The following is a 16,225-nucleotide window of genomic DNA, read 5'->3' on the forward strand; positions in this document are numbered from 1 at the left end:
AATAGTAAAAATTCGGGAAATTCTACGAAAATAGTTGGAGATAAAAATATGAGTGAATCCTCATCATCATCAAAACTTCTTTTTTTTTTCTATATAATTTTTTTGATAAAGCTGGATTTGCCGGCAAAATGAAACAGTGAAACGTATAATATACTTCAGGGAATATCACATCAAAAAGGGAAATGCGTCCACATTATGGAGACATGCCAAGAAAGAACATACGAAAGAACGGGAGATATCTAAGGAAAAATCAAGTAAACTTGTTCTGAAAGACAGTTTAAATTGTAAACAGTATAGATTATCCAATTTAGTTTTTTTTGGAGCCTTCATTTAATTTATGTGTAATACTTTGTTTAGTTGCAATAATATAGCCTTTACAAATAGTATTAATACTTCCTTTTTTTAATTATAAAGGATTGATGGTTTTGTCGATCTTTAAGTGACATTTTCGGCACATCTGAGTAATTTATCAAAAAATATTTGTCAATAGAAATGTAAGATAAATATATCAAGAATATCCTATAACATAAACCACAGACTCACTTTTGAGAAAATAAACCCAGTGTTCTTTTTTGCTGACGGGCCACATGTTTAATATTAATATATAATGTAAAGATGAATTTCGGTGATTGTCATTCGTAGATCTTTTTTTCAAAACATGACAATGATGAATTAGGTATTCTTTCCCTTACTCCTCCCAAAGGAGTGATCCAAAGCGTTGAGTCACACAGGAAATTATCCTCAATGATGGATATGTTAAGTTAGGAAGCTTTTAAATTAATTGAAAATGATTTTCTTTTTTTTAAATTGTCTAAGAATACTTTTTTATCTTTTAAAGAGGGCTATAAAATCCTTCTTCTTCTTTTTTTTGCTCTTTTGTTTATAGTTCTTAAAAGATATATATTATAAAGAGAGTGACAAAAACACAAGAGCTAAAAGAGGTTGAGGTTAGTTGTCATTGCCAAATAATCTCCTTAGGAAACTGTAATTATCTTCTTCTTTCTTTTATGTATATATCAAGTACCATTATTGTGTAGCCAAATTACCGTTTAATATCATTACTTTTTTTTATAATATTATACATATATATTATATAAAAGTATATGCATTTATTTAGTGTGCAGGTTTGTTTCTTGTTGGCTACCTGAACCTTATTTTATTTTCAAAAACTGTTATAAGTATTATTTCATTCTTGAAGAAAGAACATCTAAGTATGTGCTTATTAATGACGGAGAATGAAGCAGAGGAGTTTTTCTAAAAAGTTTTAAATATTCTACAAATAATTGAGGCTGTAAATTTGTAGATATATTGATAGATAGAGTTTGATAAAATATGACCTGCCTATAAGCTCAAAAGAGAACCTGAAAAGTAACATGGTAACTACTCTGACAACCACAAATCCCACTTTTTATGTTGGAAAAACATCAAGGGAATTACCCTGATTTTATTGTCAATTCTATTCCAAGTTTAACAAAGACTTACACTTATAACTCGCCAACAAATCAAAAACTATTACTCTCAGTCATTCATGGTTAGTGATGAAAATCCTATGTATTTTTAAGGATGCCCGTTTTGTTTGTTTTTTAAATTGGTGATCTGACACATCGTCACCTTTACTATATCTCACAACCTCTTCTCTAAAAGGAAACTGAAATAAAGGACCCAAATTAGTTGGTAGTTGGCCAATTCTTTCCAATTATTGAATTAGTATTCTATAACTGTTGAGAATTGATTCGAGCTTAACAAAAGGTGATTCGGCCGATCAACGAAAAGAACACTGATATGGAGAAAAGAAACAGAAACATCGACAGTTCACAGCATATTTTTGTGTAGCGCCGTGCTGAGTAATGCATTTTCTTTTCCTTAGCAGTTGACGTTATTATTTAACTCTTGAGTAGTAATTTCCTTATCTGCTACATTCAATTATATTAAAACATGATTTAAAATTTGTGTGTACTCATAAGAGACAGAGAGTAACCTTGAGTATTTGTGACGGAGTTATAACTGTAATTATTCTCAATATCCTTGTTTGCTTCCTTCTTCTCCTTCCCCTAGTCACAGCTCATTGTAGCTGATGTAGTTAAATGGCAATACAGCTAAACTGCTCATTCTTCAAATTTTCAGGGTTACAATGTTTATTTTTGGGTTCTTTCTTATCATGCCCGAAATACACGGGAGTTTCATCACTAGTCATGAGCACACGCACGCTATACTAACAATGAGATATTTCCTCTTCAAAATTTAAAGAATAACAGCTTTGGAAAATAAAAAATTCAATTCAGGTTGCAACCAAGATACTTATAGACAGGGTATACTAGATACATTGTTTTCATGAAAAATAAATTGAGAAGAACATCCAATTTTGCAACGTAATAAGTCTTACACATATAAGAGAATGATAACAAATACCACCCACCGTCAGATACTTGGCACAGGGATGACAATAGATTATAAATTTAAATACGTCAAATCCGTTTAGTCTGGTAGTAAAAATTATTACAGATATAATGAAATATCGCACTTGTTTAGGTCATATTTTCAACAACTCTACATGTGCAAACTTCTACTTAGAAGGGTTTCAAAACAAACGCAAAATACATGTGTATATTTTATAAAAAAACATGTATATATGTGTGGGTATTTTTTTATTTTTCAATAGAAAAAAAAAGAAGAAGTAAAATGTTTGTATTCCTAAAAGCAAATTTATATTATAGACAAATATTTTTTGCTAATTTCTATGGCTTTCAATGTATTCAATTTGTACAAATATGTTCTATATGTATAGTTTAATTTCTTTTAAAATACAAATGTCATGTTTCTATTTGATTTCTTTTCGCAAAATCAATGTGAATGTAATGATACGATTTAATAAATGTTCCATAAATTTTCCAAGGCTTGGGTGAGGGGAGGCATGTATAAGAGTTGTTTTAATTATGACCTTAAACAGTTAATTATGTCTCATTGTTTTTATCTGTTATTTTTTTTTATTTTCTGAAAGGTGTTATCATTATATTTGAATTCTTGAGAAGGGAACATCTAAGTATAAAGTAATGCCTAGTACGGCTGCTCATGAAAGACGGAGAGTAAGTAACAATGATGATTTGTTAGGTAATTATAAGCTTAAATCCATGATGGACTCAGAGCAAGGTCTATAGAAATACAAGTTTATACCATAACGCGGGTACGACTTTCACCACGCTTTTTAATAGTGACGTTAAAGAATATGATTGATGGTGCGTTTCGTGAAAATCTATCTGTCTTACCCAGAAATGGGTACGATACATCAAAATGAAAATTCTAGCCAAAGTGAAAGCCATACTATATGATTGATTGCGTCGGTACTGTACATCAAATTGACAATTCTGGCATGCCCGATTAGTATGATGGTCTAACCTTTTTATTAACAATGGAGCCAGGGTAAAATACAGGATCGACAACGGAGTCATTCCTGTCTATGTCCTAGCCATATATGGAGTGAGCTTGCACTTTTAGCTGCTAACAGCTAATCTAATAAACGTCAAAACAGTAAAGCTGCTCTTTTCTAAAACATTCTTCCAATGGTCAGGGTTACAATTTTATATTTTATTTCATTTTTTAAGCATACCAGCAGGACATATTTTTACAACACTACGGAAAAAATAAATTAAGGTAATTCAACTCTACCTTTAAAATAAATGCAAAGAATTTTCTTTTATTAAAATAAAAAGTCATCAAATTGATGAGTGCATTCTCTATATGTTAATGTTAAATACTCTTAACGACATTTTTGTTTTGTATTTTTATTCAAAAAAGTATCACAATGCCGAATCTAACTTTTTGGACACAGGAATCGATACAAAAAAACACGTGACACAACACTACTTATTTTACCAGCCTTTAATATTATGATTATTTCTTAAGCTGATTTTTTGGGTTCTAGGCAATTTTACCTCCAGCATTTTTGCTGCAGGTGAAGAAGGTTGTCTTTTCTTGGTTCAATAAAAATCGTGTTTTTCGTAATTTAGGCATGTTACTGCAAGTTTCGGGCCCTCTCTGTACAGTTTACAATGTCACTTATTGGAAATTTTGCTGCTTGACATATTCGCCGCCTTTTTACTTTGTTGTATTGTAGGTTCAAATTTTTCTTTTTGTCTTTACTGATAAAACATTAATTTCTTTCTGTAGATAGAGCTTCTTATTTTTATTCAAGCATCAACTAAGAAATACGCGAATGAATAAGGTGCCAATAGTCAATAATTCCTTAAGGAAATAGACTCATGATTCTAGATTCGTGACTCCTTACTCTTTCGTCTTTATAATCACAATTTTTATTTATTTCCTTACTATTTGCCTTCTTTTTGTAAATGTTCTTTTCATTAGTGAAATGGAGTTTATCTTATTCAGTACAAGTAAACATTAAAGTATTACCCTTTTTATCCATCTGCCATATTTTCTTTTTTTTCGTTTTCTTCAAAATTGACAAAAAAAGTGACAAAATTACATGCAGCAAAAATGTTCGTGGTGAAATTCAATCATTTTTCAAAGAAAAGTTTTAGTTATTTATAGATATTTAATCTTTTTTTTAAATATGATTATTTGCCTGGCTTACTCTTTTGAGTACATAGATTTCTAAATTTGCCACTCCTTATTAGAAGGTGGTGGGGGAGGGCTTTGTTGTTTCTTTATCTAATTTATTCTCATTGTTCATAAGCTCCAAACAACTTCCAACAAGAAGATTGTTAGCAAATTAAATGTCAAAATGATGAATCCTCTAATATATTTATATTGTATTCTTAAATATTGTGTGTGTTCGTCCTTGTTTAGGACTGAAGACTGTAGTCTTTTCTAGTTCAGTCTCGGCCCAATCTAATTCAGTCCAGTATTCCAATTCTAAAAACTTATAAAGTGCGGTCCTTGATGACATCACTCAATTTTTTATATTATTTGTTCAATCAGTTCTAGCACAGTGCTTAGGACCGACAGTCTTAAGGACAAGTCCCTAAACTGGACTAAACTGGACCGAATAAAGAAGGAGCGACACAACACTAATTTAATATAAATCCTCCCTTACTTGTGATGGATCGGTCCTAGAACTGATTGCCTTTTTCCACCCTTCAGTGATTTTTCAGAACAGGCCGATCTTTTTTACCATTCAATGGTCCTATGGTGCAATACGTTGTTTTTTCATTCCTATGGTACTAGCTATCTTTTTAGCTATTCTTCATTCATAGCTAGGACTGATTAATATAAAAATGAAGGAAATAATAAATTATATCTGGACCGGATAACAATAAGATCTAGCTACACACCTCCTCTTTTAAACTTTAGTTATCTTGTCTCTAGGTTATGTTTAACAGCTGAAATGACATTGTTAGTAGGTACTTTATTTCAGCTGTTGTAGTAAATATAAAAGACTGGTCCTATCACTGGCAAATTTTATTAGGGCTGGCCTGATAGGAGTGCAGTCTTGAGTTATTTTTTAGACCGATCCAACACATCTCTTACTTATTTGAAATTCTTTCAATGTATATTTTAGAATATCCTTCTCTTCTTGTCGAGCAGTTTTTGAAGAGACATAAAGTTTGAAGGAGGTTTGTGTTCTCCTTGAGGATCTCTAGTCGTTCTCCCCCCCTCTCTCTCTCTCATGTATACATACAGATGGTGTACATATTATAAATCAAATTTAAATATCTACATACGAATTTTATGTATGTATGTGTAGATATAACCAAAGGGGGGAAGTTGACGTATGATTTATGGCCTTTCCACACATTCAAAACTCAAGACAATAATAATAATTATACATAATATTTAGTAACATCTTTCATCTCACCTCATCTCAATATATTTCCTCCTATACATCCTCTCCTGTAAATCACTCCAATCAATTGGCTCCGACTCATCCTCTTCCAATTCCCTTTTGAGCTGCTCACGATACACCTCTTCCTTTTCATATTCCTTCCAGTCCATGTTTCCTTCGTTTTTGGACTGCTCCTCTTTGAGAAATTCACGGTAGCGTCTCTCTTCTTCATCATCCCATGGGATCTATGATGAATAGAGATAATTATTTATAGTAATAATATTTTAGGAAGGTAAATAGATTGATCAGGAGAATTTAAACAAATGCAAAAACATAGTACATCAAATCAGGAGAAAATTAGGATATTGTATACAACATAATATATATTATAAAGAAAAGAAAATGCTTTTATTTCTGAATGTATGTAATTTTGATATAATGTAATCTTTCATCTTGGGATGGAGTCGTTCAAAGAGTTGGGGTGGAAGGAGAAAGAATTTTTATATACCGAGTGTCCCCCGTTATGTAGTACACTTTTTAAAATTGATGTAGCTCATAATTGATTAAACTAAATAATATGCTAAAACTAAATACTCTAAATATTTTCCTTAGAAATAAGAAAATTAACGATCAATCTTTTAATGGATTTTACTTGGACACAAGTAAATGGGTGTCTCCTGAAATTTGGGGTCTTCTCCTGTAACAACATCATGGATCAGGGCCATAGAAATATATAACGAAAACAAACGTGCTGCAAGAGTAGGACGGTCCAAGTATGTTCGTTCTGAAACCTTGGTCCAAAATGTCAAAACCAAAGTGTAGAAGGACAAAAGAATTTCGGTTCGACAACTGGGTAATGGAGCTGGACCAAGATAGGGCCCCAATCACACATGCAACACCGTCCAAAGCCACCTGAAGAGCAAGTTTGGTCCAAGGGATTTTGGTCCAAGGGATTATTTTCAAAGGACTTCTTACCTCAGTCAAGTCCGAACTTGAACCCTTTGGACATTTTTGTGTGGACGCATGTGGAGACAATGGGTGAAACATGGATCGAATACTTCACTCTGGAATCAAAAGGATCATCATCTGAATAGGTATCTGAGTGTCACAAGACAATCAAAACAATGTCAGAATTCACCTTAATATACAGATTTGGCTCCCAACGACTTCTGGCTGTTGGCAGACCTACAAAAATGCTGGTCGGGGAAGAAATGTTCCAAGGGATGCTGGTCAAAGGACTTCATGCTACAATCAATCCCGAGCTTGAACCCCATCGACTATTTCGTCTAGATGTATGTGGAGTAGAAGGTCTGTACTATCCCACACCCAAATAGGAGACTCTAAAAACAGTTGTTGATCTTTTCTGGAACAACATATCTGCAGCAGCCCGAAGTACCCCTACAAGTCCTTCCATCCCCCCTCGTTTTGAGGCCTGCATCAGTGAGAACGGGGAAATCTTTAAAAAATAAAAAAATGAGACACATATCTGACTTTATTTTAAATTTGTTGTAATACCTCATATTACCACGATAGATATTGATAAAGTTGTATTAAAAAAGTGAACCGCATATTAGTGGACACCCGGTATATCTTTTTAAGAAGACACAGACGTCTGAAATAAGTTTTTTTCTTTTTCCTTCCTTTTTTTCAAATAGATCACAGCAAAGAAAGCCATGAAAAAAAGTACTACTCGTCCAGCTCTTATTAAATTAAGAAAGGTTTTGTTGATACTTTTCTTCATTACATATTTTCCTACATTAATTAAGATCCACTTCATCATCAACCTCTTAACTATAAATTAGATACATTCTATAACATCTTCTTCTTTTTATTTCTTGACTATTTATATAGACGTCTACAATGAGTGTCTATAAGGAGGAGAATGGCATCAAGAGCCACGACCACCAAACTCTTGAATTATCCTTCAATTGTTTATACAGATAAATTCATTATGTGGCCTTCATTTTTCTTTTCTCCCTCTTTCTCTAAAATAAACATTTCATAGCCCTTCAACTTCGACTAGCACATCGATAAAGCTCCCCTTCTACCATTGAATAATAAGTCAGACCATATATTATTGTACGATGTTAAATGTCAATATCCAAATTATTCCATAAAAAGGAAATTCATTTTATCACACATAGCCTTAGTCTGTTGTTAGTCCTTATGGTTTTTGGTCTAGCCCAGTCTAGTCTTAGGACCGGTCTGTAAGACCTTCGGTCCTGCAGACTGTCATTACTAGAAAAATATAGATTTTTAGTTTAAAATTTTCACACTCTTTAGTTAATATAACTAAATTCACCTACACTGAATTATACCGTAAAATAACTTATTTACATCTCAATCTACATAATATATTTAATATTTGGTTTATTATAATTAATAACTTAATATAATATTTTAAAAGATAAGTAACCCATGGTTAAATTGAAATTATCCTATTCACAAACAAAATGATGTTGGAAAATGAATCGTTCAAATATACTTTTAGTTGAAATGCTACGTTTTTTTCTTTTTTTTACTACGTAAAGGATTTTCCAATAATAAGTGTTATTTTGATATTCAAAGAAAAGTTGCATTTTTTGAGATAAATGATCTGATGTTTATTTCTATGTAAATAGAAAGGTATGCTATTAATAAAGGAACACAATATCAACCAAATGACCGCCATAGCTACGCCTACAGGAACGTATCCCTTTTATAAAATGTTCTATCACCAAATCGCCAAGTGGATGTTGTATACCCTCAATAGCTTCACGAATTCCATATTTGTGGTCTTGAATCGACGCTGGGATGTTACCGCATACCTTATCTTTCAGGTGACCTCAAAGAAAGAAGTTATGAGGTGTTAAATCACATCGGTACCTATGTAGCACGTAGCGCCATCTCATTGAAATTAAACGTTATTCAGATCAATACCATCCAATTCCCCCAACAAAAAATCATTAATCATCCCTGGATAGCGCAATCTATTAACTGTAACTTTTGCTACAGCCTCATTTGCAAAAAAAGTAAGATTCAATGACCCCACCAGACCATAAACTGCACCAAACAGTTACACGGTTAGGATGGAGAGGCTTTACAATAATGAATTTTGGGTTTTCCAAGCCCCAAATGTTTTGCTTGTTGACGTAGCCATTGAGGTGAAAATGGGCTTCATCAGTCAAGATGATTTTTCGATGAAATGCTGTGTTATTTTCATATATTTCAAGGAACCAAACAGCAAAGACAAGACGTTGTTGATGATCGGCCGGCTTGTGCTCTTGTTTTAACTCAACTTTATAAACCTTTTTATATTTCTTAAATCATTAGCAATGGTCTATTGTTTACTTGAAGTAGACAGGAAAGGTTAAATTACTATATATTTGAACTTTTTCTGACGTTTTTTGGATAATAAAGCATTTATAATCTAAATGGATCTTATATATCCATAACCTTCGTAGTAGTCATAATGAAGAACTACTATGGCTAGGTTATCGAGTAAGCATTAGAAATATTACAACGTAAAGATTTTTTTTTAATGACTTTCATATATTTTCCTAATTTATTACTACTCTAAATTTTGAATACAACGTAATAAAGTTCTAGTAATTTCTATCGCAAATATGTTTTTGAATTTAAATTTTGAAAGAGTATTTTTCCTTTAATCAAGGACATATAAGCTTCGATGATATTCAACCACTTGGAGGAGGAATCGGAGTTGCGATTCATCAGAGTAGACCCTAATATAATTTAATGAGCCCAACTCTACGCTCAACAAGATCATTAGCAACTTTTAAATGAATGATGGTGTCATGAGCTTGACGACAGACGGACATACAGAAAAACATCCAAGTTATAGTAGACTTTGTTCTTTTTGACCAATTAGCTCAACATTCCCCAAATTTAAAAAATAAGCTCCACTATGATGGTTAACCAATAAAAGGAAGTGCATATCATAATACAGAATAACTTGGGATTAAGACTAATGGCTCCTTCCTGTAGGCACCCTGGATACAATTATTTATTATTTACTTTTTATATCAGCATATTATACGTACAATAACAACTGTATAATAAAATTCTGGGCATGACATGTCCTGGGTCTGAAATCATGTCTGTTATAAGTCGTAAATGACGAAAATGTCCTTAAACCCCTTTAACAGATCCAGAATAGGCCTTAAATTCTTTTTAAAAAATCACGTTTTTAGGATATTTTTATTGATTCAGAGCCCTATTATACCGTGAAAAACCATATAGACGGGCACAAAAGTTTGTAACAATTGATCAATAATATTCCAGCAATTTAAAATTGATGTCTTCTCTTGTCGAGCCCTAATTAATAAAAGTAAATTGTTTTTTTGTTTGTTTATGTAATTCTTTTTTATAGAATAAAAAATAGGAATCCGTATCGTACATAAGGATAGTATGGGTACATCTCAAGTATTTACGATTAAAATAACTGTAGGCATTTGAACTTAAAAAGTAACAAATAATATCCAATATTAAGAAGTTATTTTCATCAAGAAAGTTTACAATTACATCATTAAATTGTTGAATATTCAATTATTTGATCAATAGAGCGGTTTGACTTTTAACATTTTTCCAATTTTGAAAACGGTTATAGAAGAAAAAGTTGTCTTATGGTATGAAATTGACTTATACAAGATTTCATTTTTCTACGATGTTATTTGTAGGTAGGGCATCTTGTTCAAATTTTGAAAGGAGACAAAAGTTCTGTCTTTCGCCAATAAGGATTAAAATACATCATTATTTTGTATAAATTAATAATGATAGACATTATTCTAACCTATAAAAAAATATTAATAACGTTTTTTTTTTTCTAACACTACACTAAAAAAAGAAAAAATAACATTAAAAATTGGGATCTTTCCTTTCTAAAAATGTAAAAATAAAAGGATGCACAAAATTGCGGATCATCAAATTGTCTAGTTTTTTTTATAATTGTCCATAGGACAATTATAGAGTCAAAAATCAAAATTATTTGACATAGAATCTAAAAATGTATTTTTAGTATCTATATTTAAAAAGTAAAGAGTATTTGTCTTTTTTCATAATTTGATCGAGATGTGCCACTTCAAGATGACTTTGTAGGGCAATGAAATTTTACATAGTTTAATATATATATAGTAATATGTATGCAGTGAAATTATACCTACATAAAAAGTCACCCTAGAAAATTAGCTCATGTCACAACATTTTACATGAAAAATTTGATTTGTGGATAAGTTCCTTGTTGACTTTAAGTAGATTACATCCTTCCTTGGATAAAAGGATCATTTATAAAGGGGATCCTTCTCTATCATTTATTTATGGAAAGACAATAAATAATAGGCCATGACAAGGTTTGTACATAATATACTTAAGTATACAAGTTGATTAAATGAGAGTAACAGGCTTTAAGTGAGAAATAGTTACTTCATATACCTATAGATAGATAAATAAATAGCTTTGTTAGACTATAAATTGGGTTCTTGTTTTTCCCTTGGTCTTCATCATCTCCCTTTCCTCATTGTTTCTTATCCAATTTACTCAGAGTACGTAGATAATATTGTTTCCGTACTAATAACGACATAACAAGAGATGGGGGATATTATACATACGTATGTACATCTATTTAATGTCCCTCTAGCACAAAACTACCTAATGCCATCGACAAAGAAACAATTTCATTCAGGCCTAACGTAAAAAAGAGCTAGCTTCTAGTGTTGAGACAATACTCCAAGACCGATTTTTTTGGTTCGTACTTGGAATTAAATTTAAACCAATGTCTTGGTCATGATTACAATTTCAGACCGAAATTGTATAGTATATACGAAAAGTTCCCGAACTTTGTTCAATCATATAATACTAGAAACTATAGACGAAGGCTCAAGCGCGCCCACTACAAATGGGGTAGAAGATCTGATAAATTACTACACATAACATAAGCTTTGAAGGACATTTATTAGATTCGAATAGTCAAATGTATACCATACCTAAAAAGAGGCCTGTCATAGGCTTGAAATTGAAATTAAATAAGTTTAAAAAACTGGGATTTATGAATTTCACAAGGATTAATTTTTTATATAATTATATGTATGAATATTAAAAAAAAATATTTTCTCATAAAAATATGACAAATGGCATTTTGAACTTATGCTATGTGATTGTGGTAATTTCTCAGTTCTTCGACACCATCTGTAGGGGGCGGGCTTGAGCCTTTGCTTAGAGGTGTTTAGTATTATATGGTTCACCCCCGTTAAGTTCACTTCTCTGTTTTCACCCTAATACAATTTCATCACGAGGAAAGTAGGGATGTAGCCGTTCCCTTAATCACAGAATTTTTGTTTCTACATAGAAATTTTTTTCTTCAGAAGAAAAAAAAATAAAGAGAAAATAGGGATTTTTTTTAAGGTTTTCTTTTCTAAAAAGGTCATTCCGGCAAATTATACAACAGTGGAAAAATTGTAACTTGGAAGTATTTTTTAAAAAATTCAAAAACCATGCCCCCCCCAAACAAAAAATAAAAATATATATATATATATCTATTCCTCCAGACGCCTGTGGAAAGTGCATCCTGAAGTAAGTTCAGTACGAGGAAAGTTCATCCCAAAACAATTTCATCTCCAATTACATTTACTCTTATGTGTAAGTAGAAGCAGTATAAAGAGATCATCGAAAAACATTTTCTGATAACTTATTCTATACAAATTAACTTTTTTTACAAGATACTTTTCTTTAAATTCTATCTTTGATATTTTTCGATTGATTAATTGGGAGCCCCACGATTACGGACTATATTTAAATACTAATAATAAATTATTTAGTCATTTTCCTTTAGTCACTCGCACAATAAAAATAAATCAAATTCATTGTGAAAGCAGTCCTTGTTATTTAAGTTGTTAATTGATAAATATTGAAACTAGATAGGGATCTTAGATAAGAAATTAAACGGTAGTACGGGATTCCCTTCAAATTATTTCTACCACAATCGGTGTTTCTTTAGAGCAGATTTAGTTAGGGGTTGCGTAGAGACTTGTTCCCTTATACCGTACTATCCCAGCATAACCATAGAACGATTCCTTGACTTAAGCAATACTTATATGTAAGAGCAAATTTAGAAGTTCAGCAGAAGATTCAGAAAAAAAAGGTGCCCGTGTTGCTAGGCAGAATATAGGGGAATAGAAACAAAGAGTGAAGGTAGAAAAAAGAGACAGAGAGAGAGGGATTGGAAAGAGACAGAGAAAGGGAGGGAGACATAGAAAGAGAGAAAGGAAAAGAGGTTTTATTTCGGTCAAAAATTAGCTCTTAGTGACCTTGGTGCCCACAAAAAATATCAAAGGAACATGTTTGGGTATTTTATAAGTCTACTTGCTAAATTTCCAACTCATTTTTTCGACCATTTTGAATTCCATATGTGATAAAAATTGGGGGGCATCATAAATTTTTAAGAGCCCCTCCCAAAAGCGGGGCTAACGACGCCACTGGATTCAAATATACTTTTAGTTGAGAAAATACGTTGTTTCTTGTAACACTACGTATATATTATATTCTTAGTTCAATGAATTTTGATGTTTGCACGAAAAAGGTGGTCATTTTTATTCTATGATCAATTAGTTAGTAAAGTATTTTGTTATATTAGGATCAATTTTAAATGGAAATAATTAATACATTTGGTTACGATAAACAAAATTAAACCTTATGAAAAATACATACAAGACATAACTATTTTTTCTAATCATAAGTAAATTGGTCTAGACTAAAATATACCGTAAAATTATTATTTATGCTTCAATATAAATAATATATTCTTTTATTTAACCAAAATAGTATCATTTGGTTTATTAGTAGTAATAACTTAACTCAATATATTAAAAGATAAGTAGCCTAAATACAAATTTTCCTAACCAGAATGCTTGAAAAATAAATCGTAGAGTAAATTAAACTATAATTTAATTTTCAGTAATGTAACGAAGTAAGACGATTTCTTTAAAATATTATGAATATAATATTTTAGTGGATTTAAATAAATTTAATTATCAATAATTATATGTATTTTCTTTGATATTCATTATTAATGTTGTCATGCTCATGTTTGCTAATAATAACAAACATCCATTATATCACTAATGAGGAGAATAGTACCTTGATAGTCAAATGCAAAGTAAGTTTTCCACTATTAAAAATGTTAATAGAACTAACTGACACATCATTTAACTAATTATAGTTTTCACAAAAAAAAAATATAGTCCATACATAACAACTCCAATATTTAGTTTACTTTATTTTTAAGTAAGAATCATTTTAAAAAATATAAAAACAGTTATTTGTAGTTTTAATGTCATCAAGATTTCATTGAGGTATAAAAATCAGGTAAAACATCGTTATTCAGTTTTCTAAATTATGTACATTTATCAGTCGTAATATAACTTTATAAATATTTTATTTTAATATTTAAAAGAGTTTTTGTCAGAAGACAAAGTATAATTTTGGCATCTGATATTTTGATTTTCATTACACCGTAACCAAAAGTCAAATGTAAATGCAAATATAAAAATACAAAAGTAGTCGTTTTTCATTTTGGTGATGTAACATGAAAAACAAAAATGGCTAAAAATTGTCCAGTAAAAGTCAATTATAAAAATATTTGCTTTTTTCAGAAAAACAAAGGGGAGTTACTGATTAGATTCTTCATAACCCATGTAATAAAAAATTCGGGATTTCACACATATATATGGCTATATATTTTTTTAATTCTCCTCATTTTCAGTTATTTCTAAACTTCAAAAGATAGCTTTCAAAATTTTCATGATAATCTGTTTCTTAGTTATTTTGTTAAGTATAATTCTATTTTTGTTATTTCCAAAGCAATTATTGACGGGAAAAATGGCTGCAAAAGTGATATGGAGACTCCATTCCATAAAACAAGTAAATAAAAAAAATATTATTATTATTTAAGAAAAGGACTTATCTGGCCATGTGCTATGTATATTTCAGAGATAAATAGTTATAATATAAGGATATAAGTCCAAGTATTTCTTCCAATGTTAGATAGAGGATTTAAATACATTTATACATATCTTTTGGGATTTTTGTGCATTTTAAATCAATTAAGAAGTATTCATTTAAAATGTTGAAAACGGGTAATGTGAACGGGTACGTTATAATCTATAATAATAAAACAATTTTCTTATGTTCCTTTAGTTGGTCAGAGTGAGTTGCATAAATAAATTTGTATAAGTATTAGATTTACTACATCTGGTCTAGGAATCTTCTTTGAAGTCCATATTAATCAAGTATATTTCCTTTTTTATAAACGACCCGGCGCGAACCTATGCACATTCAGTTAATTAGATTAATTTATTTCTGAACGCGTTGTCTATTGAGCTACGTTGTTCCATGGATAATTTGTCGGTTTGGATGTTTGAAAAAAACATTATTTTTGTGCTTGCGTTTAATATTTTAAAAACTGTGTGACTACCTGATCTACAAAATAAGAATGTAACAACTAGCGTTCTAGCTAAAGCTCAGTGTGTCATATATATATATTTTTTTTTTAAATAAATAAAAATCTCGGTTAGTTATATGTTGTATAAAAATTATCCGATAAGTACAATAAAATAAAATAAAATTAAGAAAATTCAATAAAAATCATTTAATGTCCGGAGTAAACATTGAAACAGAGATGAAAATATGGTGCATTTTTGAGCTTTCCGTTTTTTTGTAGTTGGTAAAGTTCGCTGGTCTCGTCTTTTGTCCGAAAAAAACCAAATTTGCGTTTATCTCCTTAAAAAAACTTTGCCTTTGCTTCCAGAATACCCCAATGTACTCTATACTTGGGATATTCCTCTGATGAAAATAGTGAGGAATTTTTCAGAACATTCAGACTCTTCCTTACGGGTTAATTTATTGCCCTTCTCTCCAATTATTTAAGAAAAAGGGTCCCATGTAGGAGTTTGATTGGTTTTTCTAAGATCTGATGTACTCTGTAAAAATTATCAAAGACGTATTGACAATGCAAGTCTTGGAACTGGTACATAATTGCCAAAGGTTACCTTGTATCATTTGAAGGATAATTTTTTAATGAGATCATTTGCATTTGATGTACGTGTTTGATGCAATGTTTGATGCACTAATATACTTTAAATAGGGTCTCTTAAGATATTTGGCGCAGCCTTAATGAAGGTATAAGGAAGCAAACTCGTAAATTATTTATTGGAAATACCAATATTAAAAAAAATACTAATAATTTCCCAACCCTTCAGCTCTAAAAAAATGTAAATTAGATCGCAGTTTATGTTTCAAGATCATTATTCTCCATTAATGAAAGAGTTTATTTTACTACACGATATTATTATAATTTACCACGGGTTTATTTTTATATCTGTTTGCATAATCTGATCAAATGACTTTCTTTTAGTAAAGAAATTCTAAAACAAAAATTTTAACCCCGGTTTTTCATTA

At 30.8% G+C, this 16,225-nt stretch overlaps 1 protein-coding gene across 1 annotated transcript in view; it reads right to left on the reverse strand.

Annotated features, from left to right (window-relative positions):
* Nucleotides 1–16,225, reverse strand: part of LOC121124579 (uncharacterized) — an 89,086-nt gene that overhangs the window by 58,651 nt on the left and 14,210 nt on the right. The window contains exon 3 of the mRNA XM_040719736.2: nucleotides 5,813–6,024. Coding sequence (XP_040575670.2) covers nucleotides 5,813–6,024 — 212 coding nt within the window. The remainder of the gene's footprint in view (nucleotides 1–5,812; nucleotides 6,025–16,225) is intronic.

This window comes from Lepeophtheirus salmonis, chromosome 9 (genome assembly GCF_016086655.4).
Source record: "Lepeophtheirus salmonis chromosome 9, UVic_Lsal_1.4, whole genome shotgun sequence".
NCBI lineage: Eukaryota > Metazoa > Arthropoda > Copepoda > Siphonostomatoida > Caligidae > Lepeophtheirus > Lepeophtheirus salmonis.